General features: G+C 30.2%; 1 protein-coding gene across 1 annotated transcript in view; it reads right to left on the bottom strand.

Annotated features, from left to right (window-relative positions):
• Positions 1–325: 325 nt before the first annotated feature.
• The window catches only part of LOC131849345 (dipeptidase 1-like), a 185,058-nt gene continuing 164,560 nt past the window's right edge, over positions 326–20,823 (bottom strand). The window contains exons 8-12 of the mRNA XM_059199407.1: positions 17,348–17,524; positions 16,383–16,467; positions 2,545–2,620; positions 1,924–2,062; positions 326–1,222 (exon numbers count right to left, since the gene is read on the bottom strand). Coding sequence (XP_059055390.1) covers positions 1,115–1,222; positions 1,924–2,062; positions 2,545–2,620; positions 16,383–16,467; positions 17,348–17,524 — 585 coding nt within the window. The 3' untranslated portion in view covers positions 326–1,114. The remainder of the gene's footprint in view (positions 1,223–1,923; positions 2,063–2,544; positions 2,621–16,382; positions 16,468–17,347; positions 17,525–20,823) is intronic.

Below are 20,823 nucleotides of genomic sequence, written 5' to 3'. Positions count from 1 at the left end.
AAATAATATTTTAACAACTATAAATTTATTTAAATAATGTAAATTTATTTTATATTTAAAATTAATGTATAAATTTAAATAGTTATTATAATTCTACATTTATTTTAAAAGTAGCCGAACACGCGGTGTTTTGACGGGCTGTGAGTTTCATTAGTAGCGGATTCGTGAGCGGACCAATATTGAGGCATTGGTGACATCAATATATATATAAATTATACTATAGAAATTGATATATATATGTAGTACTTGAAAAGTCAGTGTTAGTATTCATGAAAGTTAGAAAGATTTCTCAAAATGCAAAGTTAAAATCTGCTAATTTTTCAGACCCTACATTTAAGGGATGTCCAGAAGTGACATTGACTTTGTTTTAGTAGTTCTATTACGGACAACCCCGTATAAGTTACTATACTATTTAATAGCCACTAGCACTCAAGAAAATTGTCGTCTACGTAAACATAGAGTACCCGTTAATCATCTGCTTTTACTATATCTAATCATTATCGTCATTAGAGTTATAAATAAATAAAATAAAAATTACTATTAGTAATTTATCATGTTTGCCTACCCTGTACAGTCCCTGTAACATGTACGGAACATAAAGAATCACCCACTTCACCGTAGGTCCATTACAAGCGGAGTTTCCCTAAAAAAGCGACGTAAACATTTTTTATTCGACACGGATATGACGATCCAATTACAAAAGTGAATTCACGCAAAGTTGAATATTGTTACGGAGCGTTTATTTTTTATAATAAATTTATAGATGGCGATTTATGGCGCAAAATTGAGCATATCGTTGAGTGAAAAATGAAATTAGACTCTTTTTTAAACCTTTTTAATAATTTTAGTAATGAAGAACATGATTTAATTATAGTTTCGTTATAAATATTCTCATTGCTAGTGGCACAACGGTGTAGGAAGAAAAAACAATGAAATTCGTAATACATAAATTTTATCGCGTATTCTTTATGATGGGGAGCTAAATATTCTTTTAAATTCTGAAAGTAATATATATGAATACATATTGATTTTTATATATAAAATAGTTTAGTTGTTACCAAATGCCGTCAATTGGTCCGCTTCCGAGATCGTTACTAAGAATGTCGATATATGTTTAAACATATTCGGTGTAGAAAGCGTTGCTGGTGCAGTTGCCGTTATCGCGAGGAGAGTCAGGGTGCTCCTCTGGCTCCACTCCGTTGGTGCGCATCTCATCCCGAACCTGGTGACATGATCATTCTTAATTGACTTCATAATAGGAGGGTCTCGACTCGGTTTTATTAATATTCAAGACCTGAGAACTTCTCATTTAAGAATCGATTAGGAAATATTGGTTTAATATTTTAATGCATAGGTATAGATTTGTAGTTTTGTCCCATAGAAGTTTAATCAAAGTCGATCCGTACAGAAACTTATTTAAACTATGGTATACACAAATATATTTTCATAAGATTTCATAAAGTTTATAATATACTAGTAACATTGATAAATAATTATATAATATTTTTGAGATAAAATCAATAAATAAATAAAGATTGTATTTAAAAAAAAATACCTATTAAATTAATATTCATCATAGGAAAGTAAAGGGTGTCTTTCATTTTTGTTATTTCTGTAAATATAATAATAATAATAATAATCTCAGGACAATTCACACAGCACCATCTAGACCCAAGTTAAGCTAGCTAAAGCTTGTGTTATGGGTACTAGATAACTGATACAAATACATAGATATTTTTTTTTCGTAAATACATACTTAATATACATAGAAAACACCCAGACCGACACAAACAATCATACTCATGAATACAAATGTTTGTGCCGTGCGAGGAATCGAACCCGCGACCATCGGACGTAAAGCGGTGTGTTAGACCGCTAGACCACCGAGGTCGTCAATATATACAAATATAAATTGTGAATCACCTTCTCAACTTGGCGCATCACCCTTATCATGTTGAGACCGGCTAGGTTCTTCAGCTCCTGAACGCTCCATTGACCACTGCGCAGCAATTCAGCAAAGAGTTCCGGGTATCTCGACACATCTTCTAGACCACGGGGAACCCTGTTAGTGATGAAATTAAACGTTTTATTCATATTTATTTTTACAAAGGGGTTTTGGGCTATTACTCAATGTTAAAGACTGTAGTACTGCGATCTGTTAGATATATGCCTGTGATATATCTATATTTTAAGCTCGCCACTTTTTTAGTTCGTTGCTTAGGCTTGAAAATTGTCTGCACCTAAGTACATATAATAACAAGCTAAGTAGAGCTATACAACTGATATAAATAATTAAATACAATTTTTTATAAATACATATTATAATATGTATTTATAAAAAAAATGTGATTCTTTAATCATAATCATGTATACAAAATATTTATAACGTGAGAGGATTCGAACTAGCTTTTATCGGAAGTAAATCGGTATGCTGGTCCAGCACTAGCCAGTGGCTACCATGAAACATTTGTATTATATATACAAATATGTATATATGTGAAATGTTTATACTGCTTAGTTTATGAACCGTGAAAATATATTTACCTGTTGACACCATCGTAATCACCACCGATGCCCACGTACTCAGCCCCAATCATCCTCTTGATGTAATGGAAATGTTCTAAGAACAAAATATAATTAATTAACATAAATCATAATTCAACGGAAATACTTGTATATGAACAGAGGCGGCAGTTATCATATTAGCTAAATAATATAACTAATGGTTGCAGCTTTTCTACTCTACTACTCAGACACACTTAAATACTTTAACTTGAACCCTCTAACTGATAGAAGACAAGTACTAAATGTTGTTTCTTTGGAAATTATCTCAATAGTATTATAAGTTCTAGTTGAATCAGTACTGTAAAGCTTTTTTTAATTAAAATGCTAAAGTAATATGTTTTGTTCATTATAAAAAGCACAAAGTCATATAAATGTCGTAGTTGCCAATAAATAAGATTGTACTTAGTACATTAATTACATTGTAATGTGTTACATATAATGTTATTGTGTTTGTGTACAATGTTGGTGATCTGATAAATTAAAAAAAAATCTTTATACAATAAGTATGATATAAACATTTATAAGGCAACTACGAGTAATGTTTACTATTTATAAATAAAAAAAATAAACGTAACGTAAACGAGGCATAAAAACAGATAAAGCCTCCTGGTGCTCTGGATTTTATATTTTTGTACCCCTTTTTTTCATTACAATAGTAGTTCTTACTATTAGCCACGTTTCAATAAATAAACGAACATTTCAACTTTATATCTAATAGAAACACAGAGTTATAAATTATAAAGTTACTTCGCTTATTATGTTATTTGGAAGTGGTGTAGCAAGCGGACTCCTTTGGATTTTCAATAGAAAAATGATTTCACTAGTTTAAAAATGGCACACTATAGAAAACTGACTCGAGTCTGCCTCTAACCCCTTCTCCCCACTCCTCGCCTCCATCCCTGTTGAGCTTTATAAACCGACGGTACCTCAACTATGTAGTTTACAAAGCGCAGATTTAAAAGATTAAACTGTACCAACAAAAGCGATTAAATTTCTCTTAAAAGTAGTGAAAAATCCTGTAGAACCGAGATTGCACTCGGCTTGGTCATGTGGCATTTTCAGCTATTTCAACAAATTTATATCGTTACTACATGTCCAGAGATCTCATAAGTAACACGAAGAGAAATAATATGATTTCAAATTAACTTAACTGAAATCACTTTTGAATAGTAGAATAATAATATTTTATATCGACATATTAATAATACAGAATTAGCTAAGAGGTAACAAGCAAAAGAACGAAAGTTATTAATTTAATTAAAATATGTTAATTTTGAGTTACTTACATTAGTGAATCTGAATGCAAATTAATTTATTTCAATAAATTTCTTTCTAAGTGAATTAGTTAATTTCATGTCGTAGGCACGTTTATAATATAGCTTCATAGAATCAGGTAAGGTAGAATAGTTAGTTTTTTCTCAAGGTTAAATTTTACAAATTTAGCGTTAAATTAGTGGTACAAAGTATCAAATACCATATAAGTCAGTAGTTCCAGTAAACTAAAATTATAAGACATATTTCAGATATCTTGTATATTTGTAACAAAATTAGGAGGCAGTGACCAAAGCAAACCGATCTCTAGACGGAATATGCACGCTCGCTTTTGACAGTATTCATTTGATATGAAATCCAAATTTCTACGGATAGAGGATGTTTAATCTCAAAGGAAGAATAATATTAAATGTAACACTCAGTAGAGTAAAAGATGAGATGATAAACCACTATGACAATATAGAAATATAAATTTGGTTTTACAGATTATACATATGCAAGTAGAAACATGTTTAATTTGAAAAGCGATAAAAAACTTTTGTTAAAATGATATTGTTTAATGATTTATTTAATAAAATAAATTATTTATAAAAGTTAAATGTGGTCACCAATTTAGATTAAATTAGTTTCGCTATATAGTTTATATTTAAATTTAAAAAAGTCTTAGAAATTTGGCCGGTATCAAAAATGTGAATTTCAATTATTATTTCATAAATAAATAATTCTATGCATTTGATGGGCTGATATATAGCTCAATATAAATAATAATTTATGGTCTTCATCTTAGAATTACACAAAAAAATATTATTTTCTTTTTTAATGTTATATTGTATGTAATTTATAGTTACAATAGGCACTGTTTAATTAAAAGATTTAAAAAAGTAAACAATTAAACCGTAGTAGCCATTCAGCAATTGCAGACTGCAGTGGCAGAATTGTTTACGCCTTTGCCTTTCTATTAAAGAGAAAAAGCGGCCCCGCATCACAAGGAAGAAAAATATATCTGAGTTTAACTGTGCAACAACTTTTTTTTGTTTACTATTTCTATACGGACATTTAAATTAAATTTAAATTTTGTATTTAAAGGACAGTACTCATATATAAAATGTAGTTTACTTGCACTGTGAAGAATATAAGTAATAAAAAAAATAGTAACTGTTATATTTATTTAGTGCAATTCCATATTCAGAATTTTGATCTCTGTCGACAAAATATGAATATATAAAGCATATAATTGAAATTAGGTCCATTTGAAGTCCGTCTACGTAAACTTTGATTTAGTATTCAGTACAAGTCTATTTGAGTAAGCCTAGGTTGCTCCTAAACCATGCCGCTTGTATCCTATTTAATATGTAAAAGGGACCCAAGTTAAGGTATTACAAGTAACGTAGATAAAGCATTTAGGCAGATACATTTTAATGTTGCCACATACATTTATAATGAGTTTAGCCTGTTTAACCGACTTTTGAGATAGATAATGCCAATTAAATTGTAATTTTATATTTAATGTATGTTAGTAAATTTGTGAACAAAATTTGAGTTGTCCGAAGTTTACTATCACAGTTGTTTTATTACTACATTACATATTGCAAAACTTAATTTTTGCAATAACTTCTGTTAATATTTTATTCCTTATAAGAAATTTTTCAATTTATTAGAAATCTTAAAATGATTTAAACGTTCCCAGATTGTGTATATATTACAAACATATTTAATTTTAAACAATTGTATGTAAAGCCGAAAGTAGTCATTCATTATTTAGTTTCTGTCAAAACTTGTTCTATTCTACAGTGTAACTGTAAATAGAATAGAACAAGTATAATAAGTAAATAGTCTGAAAACACTGATGAGTGTTGCCAGAGTTTGCATTGAAAAGTTACGAATTGTTCCCGTAAACTAAAGCAATAAAACAAATAATGTTTAGAACCCAGCAGCCATGTTGAGTTATAAAGCCTAGATTTCTATAAATATGATAGTGTGTTGTAAACTCTTAAACCACAGCATTGTGTAGTGATGTGTAGACAGAGTGCAGCTATCGCTCAGTTGAACGGATCGTAACCGGAATTCCTAAAGTTTGGAGTTATGTTCAACAATCCCATACTGTTGGAAATATCGAATAGTTTCTGCAAGTTTCTGCAATTCTGTATTGCCTTTGGTTTAATTACATTTTTACTGTTAAATCTCGTTATTCAAAGAAGAGGACAGCCTAAATTTTGAATATTGGAATTTAATTTTAAACTGTATAGAATTTATGAAATTATTCGATTTAAAAATATTTGGCGCATAATGTCCTTAAATTTTCTTATTCGATACGACCTACATAACAGTTATGATAACTAAGTAGTGGAGTAAGGTAGGGGACATTTACTTCATAATATTTTTTAAATAAATACGGATAATTTTATACGAGATGTAGTACCGTCTATCCTGCCACGACAAGCCGGTCCATAATGAGTCGTTTCTTTGTGAAACGTGACTAAAGAAGGTAAGGATGAACCGTCACTGTTCTTGATAGATGTTGCGTAATGCCGAGTTCTTTGAATATGGTCATAAACAGTATTGTCGCACATTTCTTTCACAGATATTTGGTTTTGCATCGTTGAAGCATGCTAGACTCATCAGGATTAGATAGATCAATGATTTAATTCGTAGAGTCTTTGGGAGTCTTTGAAACTAACATTGTATGCACAAGTTTTAAAAGTGTATATCGATAGAGTATATAAAAGTAAAATAATAAGTAATAGGTACCTATTTCGTAAGCGATAATTTAATTCGTAGCGATAATCTAGCTATTTCGTAAGTAAGTTGATGAAAAATACAGTTTTTTCATGTATTTATTATATAATATATGTATATAATGTACCTTACCTACCGTACCTCTGATAATTAAACTCATTCTTATTTTATTTTCAGTATTATGTATAATATATACATTTTTGTAACCTTACATACGAGATTACAATTGGGTCGAGAGCAATAATTATTCTACTGCTAGAATTAAGTTAGAAATAATTATGTTTGTATCGTGTATTTAAAATATTTACATAAGTACTGAATAAACTGTGTACGATACACGTAAACTATTGAAGAGATACGAAATAAAAACTTTACAGTTTTAATACTCAATGATCGTAATTTCAGAGTAAATTCAAATAAAATATATTTATTTAAAACAAGCAGTCTGGTTTAGAAGGGTAATTTAACAAAAATTACAAAGATACAAATAATTTGAAAAATACTTATTTTGTACTGGCTTTACTAAATTATTGTGAAATAACTGAAATAGTCGGACATATGCTATTACGTCATTTTTTAAATATTTTCATGTCCTCTATAAAACTGTAGTACATAGTTTGCTCTATTGTCAATAATTTATTTGGAGCATATATTTTTTTGGTATATTTTTTTTTCATATATTGGGTTACATTATCAAAGTTTTCATATGGATCTCTAATGTATTTATATACTATATAGATAAATATACTTGATAAAAATATTTTATCAAGTATATTTATCAGGGATAATGTAGAATTTTAATAGTAAAATAATTTTTCAAACAAGTCCAGTTGTTTCGGTGGCCATTCAGTGCAAACAAACAAACAATCCAATCTCTACTCTTCATAGAATAAAATGAGTATTTTGCTTTATTTACACAGCCTTCCTGATAATATTATAATACATGGCCACACTATTAGTGCAGATTGTATATTAATTTGACAAATATGTGACACCCTTGTGGTTGGCTTTGATTGCCTTGTTGCTTACTTGTGTGGACTCAACTCACACTAGCACACGTCCCAAATAACCGACACTGTTTAATCTGTATTAATTAGTGTCGGACGCTATCTTTTTCTGTGGGGCAGACTTTTGGTGGACAATTTGTAATAATTATAATATACAATACACGGCCCACTGCGGTTTTATGTGTCTAAGAAATTACGTAAATATTTCTTCTGAAATTATACATATTCCAAGTCATAGGACAAATAAAAAAGTATTATACAGCTATACTATACGTCGCTCTCATTTATCCTGTAAACTCGCGCGAAACCAAGTTGAGTCCCTAGTATTATGTATATAAATTTCGAATTAAAACAGTTAAGTGTTAAGCACCACTTCTTAATGCAATCGGGGCTTTCCGCCGTCTCTCCAACTTAGTGAATCGGCACCAAACTTTCGGGCAAAGATAAAACAATAGACAGATTCGAATCGGTCGCAATTCGAAATTATCGGCTCCACGTGATGCAGATTACGAACTCCTAAACTTCTTGTGAACCCGACACAATTTAACTTGGAATTTGAAACTAGTTCGGACGACAGTGTTGCCAGGCTCAAAAGTTACAATTTACTCCCTAAAATGTGATGTGTTTCTGAAAAATTACACTTTTAACGACAAAGTTACTTTTATGCAAGTAATTGTGAATGAAAAATGTAACTGGTGCTATGATTAATTGCTATTGTTAATTAATTATCAAGAACTGTGTATATGCATATTTATAATTTTATAGGGATTTAAATATAATTATAATTATATTAATTATGGTATTAGAATCTATTAATAAGAGCCAGGTTAAATTTGGTTCAGAGTTGGTGAAGATATAATGAAATATAATATTATTTAATGAGAAACCTTTTAGAAGTCTGATAATAATTTTACAGTAAAAATATAGACCGTCAGTTCGTTTGTCATTCTGGTAATGGTAAATACATAATATTACAAATTATTTTAGTCGTAACGATTATAGAAAAGATGTTATAATTATAAAATTAGGCTCCTTTAACTTTTATTATACGGTGAGAGGCAGTTACCAAAATAATTATTATTAAATCTTCCATATACACTTCAAACAACTATTAAAGTATCTATATTTGTCTTAGAATAAATTTAGTTCATACATACCTAGATACTGTTTGAAAAAATCATTGTAATATATGTAAAATTTCAGTTATAAAAACTATTTCAAGCTTAAATATTATTTATACTTTACTGAAATAAGTTAAAAGTTATAATAAATGTATGAAATGTAATTATCTGGCAACATCGTCGAGCGGTAATTTAGAGGTAGCTGTCGAGAGTTTAATGATGCGTGTTCAAGCCATGTTTCGACTGGGAAAACCTGTTTTGCTTTCATAAGACTCAGTTTACACATTTCACGTAAGGCTGTATACTACATTTTTAAATGATATATGCGTATATATATGTCATACTGAATGATATACGATTTTTTTTCTATCGGTCATTACGGACAAATGCAATATTTTTATAATGTATAGTTTACATTTAGAATTTACTAGAAGATAAATTGGTGAACGTCATACTACACTAAAAAGTTGCTTGCTGCAAACACCCAATAATTATCACGTCCTTTTAATTTTGAAACGTAAGTGCGTAGTTTGAAGTCGACATTTTTTATATCACACTACAGAATTTATGATAGACGTTTGAAAAATATTTTATTACGATACTAGGCCCATTACCTGAGTCTAATATACCACTGACTTAGTGGTATCAATATCTTGATGTTGATCTGAATCTGACGACTTTCTTGATGTTGATCAGATTTCTAATTCACTAACCTGCATGATTGTGACTACAGTTTCAACTATACTTCACTTAGAACTATGTAGATGCGTTGTTCACTATAGATGATATATTTTAATAATAAAATATAACACTATAAAATACTATAAGTGAATATACCTCATAGTAATTCTATACCTAAAATAATCCTCTCACGCGTTTTATCAACCTATTTTTTTTGTAAATATTAAGCCGAACAGAAGAAAAACAATATTATTCAAATTAATAAATCTAACATGTGTTTTAGGGAGAAATAATATAAATGAATGTATGTGATATATGAACTATATATGTAATATATAAACGATCAGTGAATAGGTTAATAATATTTTAGCAATTTACCGGTCTATGTTAGAACTAAAATTTATACTATATCATGTTGAAATAAAATACATGAATCTATAAAAATAAATCTATATTTTTCTTGGTCTCGCCATAACTTGAGAAAGGCTTAACTGATTTTATTCATCTTTTTTGCTTATACTTAGCAGAAAGTTCTTGCGGAAAGAAATATAAAGAAAATTGCACACAAAATTATCTTCGCGCATTTGACAGTTTGCATATTAATAGGACATTCATCGAGTTAATATATAATAAATATAGTGTTGGTATAAATGGTATACGTTATCATTATCCGCAATACTTGGGAACTGGTGCTGCCTGTAGCAACTGGTCTGCTCTGACAACTATGACTGATTTATTTTGTTACTTAAATTACTATTTAATTACATATGTCAACTTTGGCAATATGTATTCATGCACAATATTTTTTCTATTTGAGTATTTAATTGAATTAGTGCTAATTGATGGTTTGGATTCACACACTTAAACTTAAAAATGTAAAGTACTAATAAAATTATTTAAAAGAGCAACACGCAAGTTTCTTCCACGCTCTTCTTGTGATGAGACAGCTTTCCGAATAAGCGGTAGATTAAAAAAATGTAATAACTATCTAAAAGTGCTTCAATGTAATTAATTATTATGCTTATTTGAATAAATGATTTTCTATTCTTATTCTATTTTACAATCTTAAAAATCAAATGCTAAATAACACCTAATTAAAAGAGCAACATGAAATTTGTCTTAGAATAAAAAAATAAAGCTGTTCAAAAGTGTTTGTGTTAAGGCATTTTCTAACTAAAATTAGTTCTATTTCATTAATAGTTTAAATAACATACTGCACTTCATAGCAAGTAGTAAGTTTAGTCGTTATATGCAAATATGCAATCAAAGTGTTACGCCGTAAATAAGTCACTAAACTAAGAGGCAAGTTCCTAATTAAGATTCAGCAAAACGTTAATTAGGTATCGCTTGTTTCAAGCAAGAACTTCTCTTAGTTTACATTAAGTTACCGTACTATTTACATCATGAATCATACAACTTTATATATCAATGTACCTCTAATTTTGTAAAAAAACTAATCACCAGAAGTAAAAATTTTAAATAATGCGTATTATTATAATTGGTCCTAATAAACAATAATTCCTAAATTATACCAGATCTGGGACACTTTGAGCTTAGTCAACGAAGATTTGGATACATCATTATACAGATTAATAAAATAGTTGAACGAAATGACAAAACCTCACACATTACGTTATCGCATGTTCTCAATAATGAGAATAATGAGAATAATAAGTATATTTGTTTCCATTTATTTTGTAGAAAGTTTCATCACGAGACATGTACGAGTTACTAACTAGTCGGTAAGACTTCGATGCTACAGGCAAAGTCGAAGACACTTCGCTCCCCTGTCCGTAAACTACTGTACTTATAGGATTTGTTGTTGCACTCCGATGTGGCGAAGTTGCATCTCCGATATATGTGCCCATGAGAACATTTACAGGAGAACTCTTAGAGAAACTGTTCCCACACAAATGACAATAGCAATATACTTTGTCACCACTGTTCTTGTGAAACGTTTTACTATTTGTCTGTGATTGACTGAGATAAAAATCCTTTATAACCTGAGTAATATAAGGTTAAGTGAATTGGCTCTGAAATATTAGATTTCTACATTATGCTTGATGAACATATGTGTTGGACTATATTAAAAAAAAATTCATCCGTATGAAAACTTCTATTATATAATCAAAAGTGGGGAATACCAAAAAATGGTTATATCGCATATGCTGCGGAAATTATTGACAATAGATTAAAATGGTGCACTACAGTTTTATAAAGTACATCAATATAGAACAGTATGTGAGAAAGAGAGGCAGAGAGAATTTTTTGGTAAATGTTAACACTAGTTTAAAATCTCCACTTATGGCTTTGTAATTGTAAAGGGACAGGGATCGCCCGGTGGAGAAGATTAAAGGGGATCATGTTAAGTTATTAAGTAAAAAACACATTTTGTTAAAATAAAACAGTAATATACTGATATATGTATAAAGTTAACCAAACAGACGAGACGACCAAGAAAAGCACAGTTACCTAAATAAATTTGGGAAACTGAGAAAATTTACTGCTCGGTCCCTTTTGCCTTTCACCTCTACCAAATCCGATAATCTGTCAGGGGCTTTGGGGCAAAGGGTAATAAATAATTAGAGCTCAAATCTTTGTCTTTGGATTTCTGATTGCACAGCTTATTTTATCGTACTATCGGTGACTTTTGTGATCGTAATTTATCTATTTTAACTATACTATATTTATTTACCCTTGAGAATTACTACCTACACACTTATTGATCAATCGATTATTAAAAGAATTTTTCTTTACTATATTATATTAATATCGTCTTTTTAATAGGTTGATTTTTTGTATTCATACGAAATCTAGAAAATTTAAGAGTTTGTTCTACCTACAACATTTGTTCAAAACGAAAGAAGACATATTATTCTTAGCTTAATTTACATTCTGAATAGATATTAGATAACAAAATATACTATTATATATTCTAAAATGCTTACATTACATTTATTTGAACGATTATTATATTCGTGTCAATTATATGTCGCAAAGTGAGGATTATTTACGTATATTACATAGAAATTGCAAACGTAACATCTTTGCCTCATTTATGATAAAAAAACATGAAATTCTTTTTGATATCAGGTTGTTATTTGGAAAATATTTAAGTGCTCGCAGTAGAAAGGTAACGTATACGATATTAAATGGTAAAGGTACAAAGGAACCGTGTTTGCTAACTGATCAAAGGCGCATGTATTTTAATAAAGTTACGTAAATATTTTATGCAGCGAAATTTATTTTAAACTAATGACAATCCAACATCATTATTAATATACTTGTAAGCGGGTTTTAACACGAATAATTTTAATAATGGCAATTATATAGCTTGTGTGCATGGCTAGTGCCGAGTCACGTCGAGAGAGGTAAATATCTTTATTTGCCTTTAATTTATGAGTGTGACCTGTTTAACTATATTATTAATGTATTAAATGCGAATGTTTAAAAATAAGTAATCCCAATATCATACTATATTGTTGCATGTAAGGGACATGATGGTAGTAGTATCGTAACTGTCTAAAATCTTCTTATTTATAAAAGAGAGTTGAGTATATAGTACAGTTATTTATTAGTTGTATAATTTTAACGTAGACAATATTAAAGTATAATTGGTCGATTTAGCACTTACAAAATTGTCATTGGCATTTAAGTATTGTGAACCAGAGAAAAATGTTTTGGTAGTGAAAATATAATAACTGAGAAACATTCTCGGTTTAAACTACATTCTAAACTGACAGTTGTACTAAGTCATGGTGTTTTTATATAAAACACCTCTCTTCTTGGAAGGAATAAGTAGCACTTATCATTAGAATTTATGCAATTTAGTTTGTTTTACTTGTGATTGGTACTTTAAAAAGGGTATATTTTTATCTTCAAAGTTCTGAGGACCTAGTCTTGGAACCAAATATTTATTATATAAAACAGTGCGTCCATTTATTTTTAGATCTAAAACGATTACGTATTTATTATTTTCTGATTGATGTTAATATTAGCAATATTTATTTAATATTATTTAAGGAAAGGCAAAGGTATAATATATACAGCCAGGTTGTTTTCGGTCTGAATAAAATCAAATAGTACGTAGATTTCGCGGCAAAATTTTATTTTTAAATTTATTCTCTAGTGTCAAGTGCATAAAACGAACGTGTTTAGATATCACATCGCTCCGGGCATTTAAGTAAGAACGAGAGGAATGACGAAAGCGAAGAGAGAGTACACTCTACGTCGATAAAGATAGCATAATTTATTCTAGAATAAATTACGCCGCGTCATTTTGACATTTAAATCTTTGACTCTGAGTCTTAAATGCAATGTTACGATTGCAATTGCGAATTTAAAATTGAAATGAGAGCTCTAATTTAAGGGGAATACTAATTAAGAATTACTGTGACTCGGGTATCGTTAATTGAAACTTTTTATACCTACAATAACAAGCAATGTTTTTATTCAAGTTAATGTAAACTAATTTTGAAATGGGGAATAGGCTTTATTATTTATTACGTCGTGTTTCTACTTTGTTTTTTTGTAGCTGAATGTGGTTAGTAATTTTTATTAATATATTTAGCTTCTCGTATATTATGGTCAGACAAAACAGATCATAAGTTGTACTAAATCAACATTAAAAAAGATTATGAATTAGTACTCGTAGTTAGCCTGAACGCTAGTACCTAATGGCTATAAATGTAAAATAGTTCGTAATTTTTATAAATAGCAGCTAGATATTTTGCTAATAGTTCTGATTTTCATTTTAAAGAATGTCCTAATATCATGGGTTACCATTATATATTAGAGATTATCTTGTTTTTTTTATTTAATTACTAACTGTGATAGTTTGTACTATCACAGAGACAGTTATACAATCTGCGGTACCTACATATAAGTTTACATCTCGCAATAACTACCGGAAATCTCCAACATCTGAAGTCGGTCGACAAACGAATGCTAAGCACATTTTTTTCGTGTTCCGCACACGCTTTTTGAGGAGTCAAAGTAAAATTTCCCTTTTATACCGAAAAAGGGTGTATTCCCACGAGCGGTGAAGTGTCGTTCGAAACCGCAAAACCTCTAAGTGGAAACGCAGTGGTATACGTACATACAACCTACAGATACTTGTGTGTACCGCGGGACCGTAAGGTAACCCTACCTTACGGTCCGCGGTCCGGAATGTTCTGACAGATACTGGATATAAAAAAAACACAGCACAAAACAGCACAAAAAGCAGTACTAATATTATTAGTAGAATTAACATACTATTTCGTAAAATTTGGAATGTCCTGATAAATACTGACCCGTTAAAAGTAAACCTCATTAATTTATATTACATTAGCTGTAACCGCATTTCATCAACATCAGTTCAGTAGTTTTTGCGTGAAATTAAGAAGATTTAGAAACATAGTAGCTTAAAGTTTCGTTTAAAATTAAAATCATGAAAGTAAACAGCGAAAATGAGAATATGTATTTATTTTAAAAACTAATAAATTTTACGTCAAGAGTAAGTATGACGAAACTGACGTGGAAAGGGTTCTCGCGCGTTCTTTCTCGAAAGCTCGCGGCACCTCATGACGGGGTGCCGTATTGGCGTAGGTAGGTAGCACTTACTAAATTATTGCTCTCGGATACATGAGAAGTATTAAGATGCCTCTGTTTATTACCCGCTACACATATGTACATAGTTTTAAATATAACTGTATATTTTTTCCGTGACAATAAATAAAATAAAGTTAAAACTAATAAATTCCACGTCAAGGATAAGTTTAACGGAAAAAATGGTATGAGCCCGCGGCATCTGACGATGACGGGGTACCGTATTGGCGTTCACATGACTGAGGAGGCGTCTAGTTTTAATATTGTAAAACGACGCAGAAAATTTTAAAATGAGATGCCTTCGCCTTCTCGTGAGCCCCCCAGGTTATTTGCTTGGAATTTGATATAGGTTCTGAGAAAATACAAAATGTTTGTGTTTTATATGTAAACCGATAGATAATGGAGGAGAGAAATCATTATACATATAATTGAATAATGCCGTAGACCAAGAACCATTTCAGTTTATTATTTATTGTAATAATTTGTTTTTCTTCTTCTGATGTCATATTTTTTGTATATTATTAAAAACAAACAAGAAAATTTTTGCAATTAGAATTATGTTACTGTGTGCTAAAAGCAGGATGGCTTTATGCGCACACAGGGTCGTATAAGATATAGTAAATTACTGCATAGTGGACTGGCGATATGAAACAGATACATGTATGTAATATTTTTTTATTGAAGAATGGTGACAAAGAGAAGTACAGTCCATCTAACAGTAACATCTAAATATAATGGGCATTTTTTAATTAATATCAGAATGTATATGTGCATTGGATGTACCTAGTTATTGGAAGATTATGTTTGACGGTAGTAGAATGTTTGTGAAATAAATTGGCTGGATTAAGTTTAGGTGTGTGAGGGATTCTAAATATTGACTGACCAATATTGAAGCGAAATTTTCGAATTAATTTAAAGGCTGCTCGGTCGGTAAGCGGAAAGTCTGAACAAATCTCGACGGGTGGTCACCGTTATCATGTTGGGTAGACTTCACCGCAATGTTATGTGGACACGAGTTGAACTTTAATCGCCCACTTAAGGTAACAGATCAATTAACCTCTAACTTGAAAGTTAAACGCTTCTCAACCCATGAGCCAATACTAAAGTAAATTAAAATTGAGTAATGACTATTGACAAATGAATATTATATTAGATAAGGTATATATCTAAAATAACAAAACGTAATCCCAACGAACCCTTCGTTTTTTTTATAAGAGAAGGAGTTCCCATATTGTTAACACGCTGGCCAAAGAGCTTGGCATAGGGTTATAGATATTATACTGATGTGACGTAGATTTTTTCCTAGTCCATTCTTAATCAGGTATGTAAACAACTTACATAGAGCATTACAATCTTAAATTATTTAGTATTTCATTAGATGGTAGCAAAATATGTTAAATTAATACATTACCAGCGACATCGGACAGAGTGGCATTCGGGGCACACTTCACGAAGTCAGGGAAGAAGTTCACCATTATGATTCCGCCATTTTCTTTCTGTGAAACAAAATAGAATTTTAGCACCTCTTCTTTAAGAGCCTACCGTGCGATATACCCCAACCACCGGCATTATAAAAATATGATAATAGAATAGAATAGAAAAGGGATAGATACATAAAGGGAGGCCAATAAATGTTTTTTACTTTCTTCTTTTATTCTCGTTTAGGAAAGTTTAGCAGCTTGCAGCTTCAAGTACATGTGTGGACTGCAAACTGACCGAGCGATCGGGCTACTCAGAACAGGTGGGTTGTTAAGATCAGTTGGCCAACGGCTCCGAGTTAGAATACCTTGGTTGAACAAGTTTGTTGCCACAAACAAAGTGTAGGATTGAAGTATATCACAGTTGTTTAGTATTTTGGGCGTGAAGTGTAAGCCAAGCTGTGGTAAACCGTTGCTAAAACAGGTGTTTATTTGACCGAGATTACGTATTTTATATAGTATTTCTAAATTGCTCTTAATTGCATGCACACTGCAATATAATTGAAAACGCAACAAACATTGAAATATATGTATATTAATCTAAATAAAATAGTAACGTATTTAAAAATATTAGTAAATATATTTATTTTCTTCTGTTTCTTTCATAATTTTCTTTAATTATATTTCACAATATAATTTTCAGTGAAAATTTAAAACAGAACTAGATAAATGTATCCATGTGTTTCTAAGCTTAATTTTTCTATATATAATTTTTTGCTTTTCATTATTTTTAAAGACACATTTACTTTTCGCTTGAAATATTAGTTCCTTTTGGACATAGGTGACTGTTTTCATTTTTTTTTATATTATACTTTGTCATTCCAGCAAAAAATTGAATTGTATGTAATATGGAACGCATATAATAATTATTAAGTTTATTGTAAGCACGCCAACTCACCAGAGACTGTATGATATCATCAGGAACGTTTCTCTTGTGGGCGCAGAGACTATAGACAGAGGAGTGGCTGAAGATGACAGGCGCCTTCGACACCCTGATGGCAGCTCGGGTGGTGTTGTCACCAACGTGCGACAGATCGATCAGCATACCCAGCCGGTTCATTTCTTTCACCACTTTCTGTTGGCAATCACCATTAGAATGACTTATAGAATAAGACAAAGAATTGTTAATTAAAATACGAGCAAATAAGTAATACGCTTCTTTGCAATCGGTTGTTTTTTAATTGAGCTTAAATAATTTCTGCTATTAATGATTATTTATGACAACCTCGGTAAAACTGCGGTTAAGTACAGTAACATTAGATATGATATTTTATATGTTAATGTATAGTAATAAGAATGCTTTTTAACGTATATTCTATGCATGTAGTTATTTTTTTCTGTGTATTAAGTATGTACGTTTCATATATTCCTAAATTTTACTCTCTCATCACAAATACTTTTATTCATGTGTGGATTAGGCGTTCTATGTATGTATCTACAAAAAGGGACATAATTCTAAGTTTATTAATTTCCTAATTACAATAGTTTTGCTTAGTTTGAGACTAGTGGCAGAATGTGAGACGTCCAAAGTTGATTAAATCAAAGTATTGGGATTATTATATCAACCATATCAACTGTATTTGAAATATTTTAAACTGTTATGTTGAAGATTGCTAGTGAATCTTTATAATATTAAAAAGAAAATATAACGATTGTTGCTTTCAAATAAATAAATAATAATGAGTAATTAAAATCCTCTATCTAAACTGATTTAATAAATTTTACGATATCTAATTAAAATAAAGGTCCGTTATCAGCTGTAATTAGAAACGTTTATTATTTGTAACAGTTTATATTAGTTGTTATAAGTTTATATAATTTAAAATTGTGATTTTATTTGCTAAAGGCACATTTTATTTTTCTAATTTATAATAAAACTTATTATAAATTAGAAAAATAAAATGTGAAATATAGTATGATCGAACCCATACCCATTGCAGTCATGATAGTGCGTTAAATTACTACACCACAAAGGTTCTCAAATACTCAGCGATATCAGTATCGCTTAAAATGGAAGCAATCACAAAAACATTACACTAAACTTCCTTAAAAGTAATATCAAAAACTCATTATAAGCAGGATTTTAAAGCTAGTTTCACAACATTCGCCATTAAGCAATTGGGTGGGCTCATTACCCTGGCACAACGGTCACCGGCACTGTTGTCCAGGTTGAACAAAAGAAAATCAGGACAAACAATAATACATTGAAAAAGGAATGCTTATAATAATGTTAAAAAAATAAACTGAGCGAATTAATTTTCCTGCCATTTACTTTGATGTATCCAAAGGACCTTTAATTGTCTCAGGTATAATTAAATTGCCAGTTGAAACATATATATATTATAGGTATTTTGTATAACATTTATGTTAGATGCTGACTACTGTAAACAATTTTTTTAGTAATTTTGCTTGTCACTAAATATATTGTACATATATTAAAAAACATTATTGTCATATATTTTTTAAATCATCGTTTACTTCCGAAGGTGTCCAAAGGTGTTTTAAATATAGAAAAAACTCTGTGACTTTCAATTTATTTTAATACCTTTTTGTTACTTCGTCATTGTTATTCTGAATCATATTTTATAAAGACGGTCTTTCTGTGACATTAAAATTTCTACTATTCTATTGTGATGGTATTATTTTAAAGCGATATCACGGCAGCCACCACGTACCTACTTATTTTACAAGTAACTACGCAATCCAGTATAAAATTATAATTATACGGGCTTTGGGATTGTTTCAGAAGTATTGGACGATCCCGGATATTATGGGACGGTTGGCGACACTGGTCGCTGGCGATTTAATATCATGCTAACGAGATTCAAGAGTAACGCCCAGGGTATTTATTTCAATTTCTGCGCGCCACGGGACTGAGAAACGTTATTAGTACACAGTAAATGAATGAAGTCGTACAGTGACAATGTTTTAATTGGCAATTTGTGCTGTACAGAGTTTTATCTCGTTTGTTTTTCGAGTTGCCTGTTTCAGAAGACAAAACATTACCTACAAAATAGAGGTTTAAAATTTTTTTGTGCGACAGTTGTTGCACGTTTCGCGATATATTCTCCATTTATGAACGAATTTTGTTCGTTATATTTTCAATAAAAGAGGTTTACTGCTATGTTTGCCCCATATGAATAAAGTCGGTTATTGTTGTAGAATAAAGATTGGAAGGAGTTTTAATAAAGGAAATGCGATACCATGGATTATTAAAGAAACAAAAACTCTAGCTACTAGCTATGTCGAGTCATTAAATTGTACAATTCTCTTCCTGCAACGTGTTTCTTTCATCCTATATATGTATTTAATTGCGACTAATTTAGCTGGTATTGAAAAGGGTATTTGCTTCGGCTATACTTATAATATACTATATATACGGTTTATTATTGCCTCGAATATTAAAACTGTACTGGCACTTACCATTGGAGCGAGTGTATAAAAATCATTATATAATCGGCACATCACGTCCATAAAGCCTATGAATTGAATTCTAAATAATAATATTAGATCTGAACTTCACTTAAATACAAAACTATTCAATGTGTATTTTAATAATTTCAGTAAAGTCAATAAGATTTATAAAATGAGAGGTAAAAAGTCTAACATGATTTCTTCATATGTATCTTTTAAAAAACAATATACCAATTCTATTTTATTAATACCAATCGAAAACAACAACAAAATTCTCTCTAAACATTTATGTTATATTTATAGAGATAATAATGTTGTTTACCATGAATCTTCGTATCATTACGTATCGAGATCAATTCCTGGTACAAATTAATTCTACTTATGTACTTGAGAGAGCTGTTTGATACTTGATAAACAATTTAGAAGATGAGAGATCTCATTACTTCGCATTAAATTGAATATATTTCGGGCAAAATCAGGACGCAAAATACTTATTTACGTACATTATATGTACCAACTTATTATAATTGCCAAAACAAAACCATCCAGCAAATATAATAAGGGCTTTTTAAGGACAATTTAATGAATACACTCAAATAATAATTAGTATACTGTAAAAAATATTTTGTTTTATTTCTGTTATTTCGGTTAACTAATATCAAGGTGTTGATTATGAATCAATGATTATGAATTAATGTTGCTATCACAAATAAGTTTACTCTCTATGTCCTAAAGTAGCGACGATAAATTCATAAGTCGTATATATTTTGTGATTATTACTTAAGCTGGCATTGTTTAATGTCATAATTTTGATGAAAAATATCACGTTGGTAAGTAAAAAATTGTACGTAAAAAGAAACACAAAATTATAAATGTGAGCCATTCGTTCGTTTTAGATCAGGCTTTACTCAGTAAGCGACTAATTAAAAGAAACTCATAATTAATTCTCTATGAAAATTC

Source organism: Achroia grisella, unplaced genomic scaffold, assembly GCF_030625045.1.
Source record: "Achroia grisella isolate CSIRO2021 unplaced genomic scaffold, CSIRO_AGI_Agris_v1 utg640, whole genome shotgun sequence".
NCBI classification, from domain to species: Eukaryota; Metazoa; Arthropoda; class Insecta; order Lepidoptera; family Pyralidae; genus Achroia; species Achroia grisella.
Note: the sequence above shows the minus strand (reverse complement) of the source record. Positions and strands in the feature narration are given on the sequence as shown.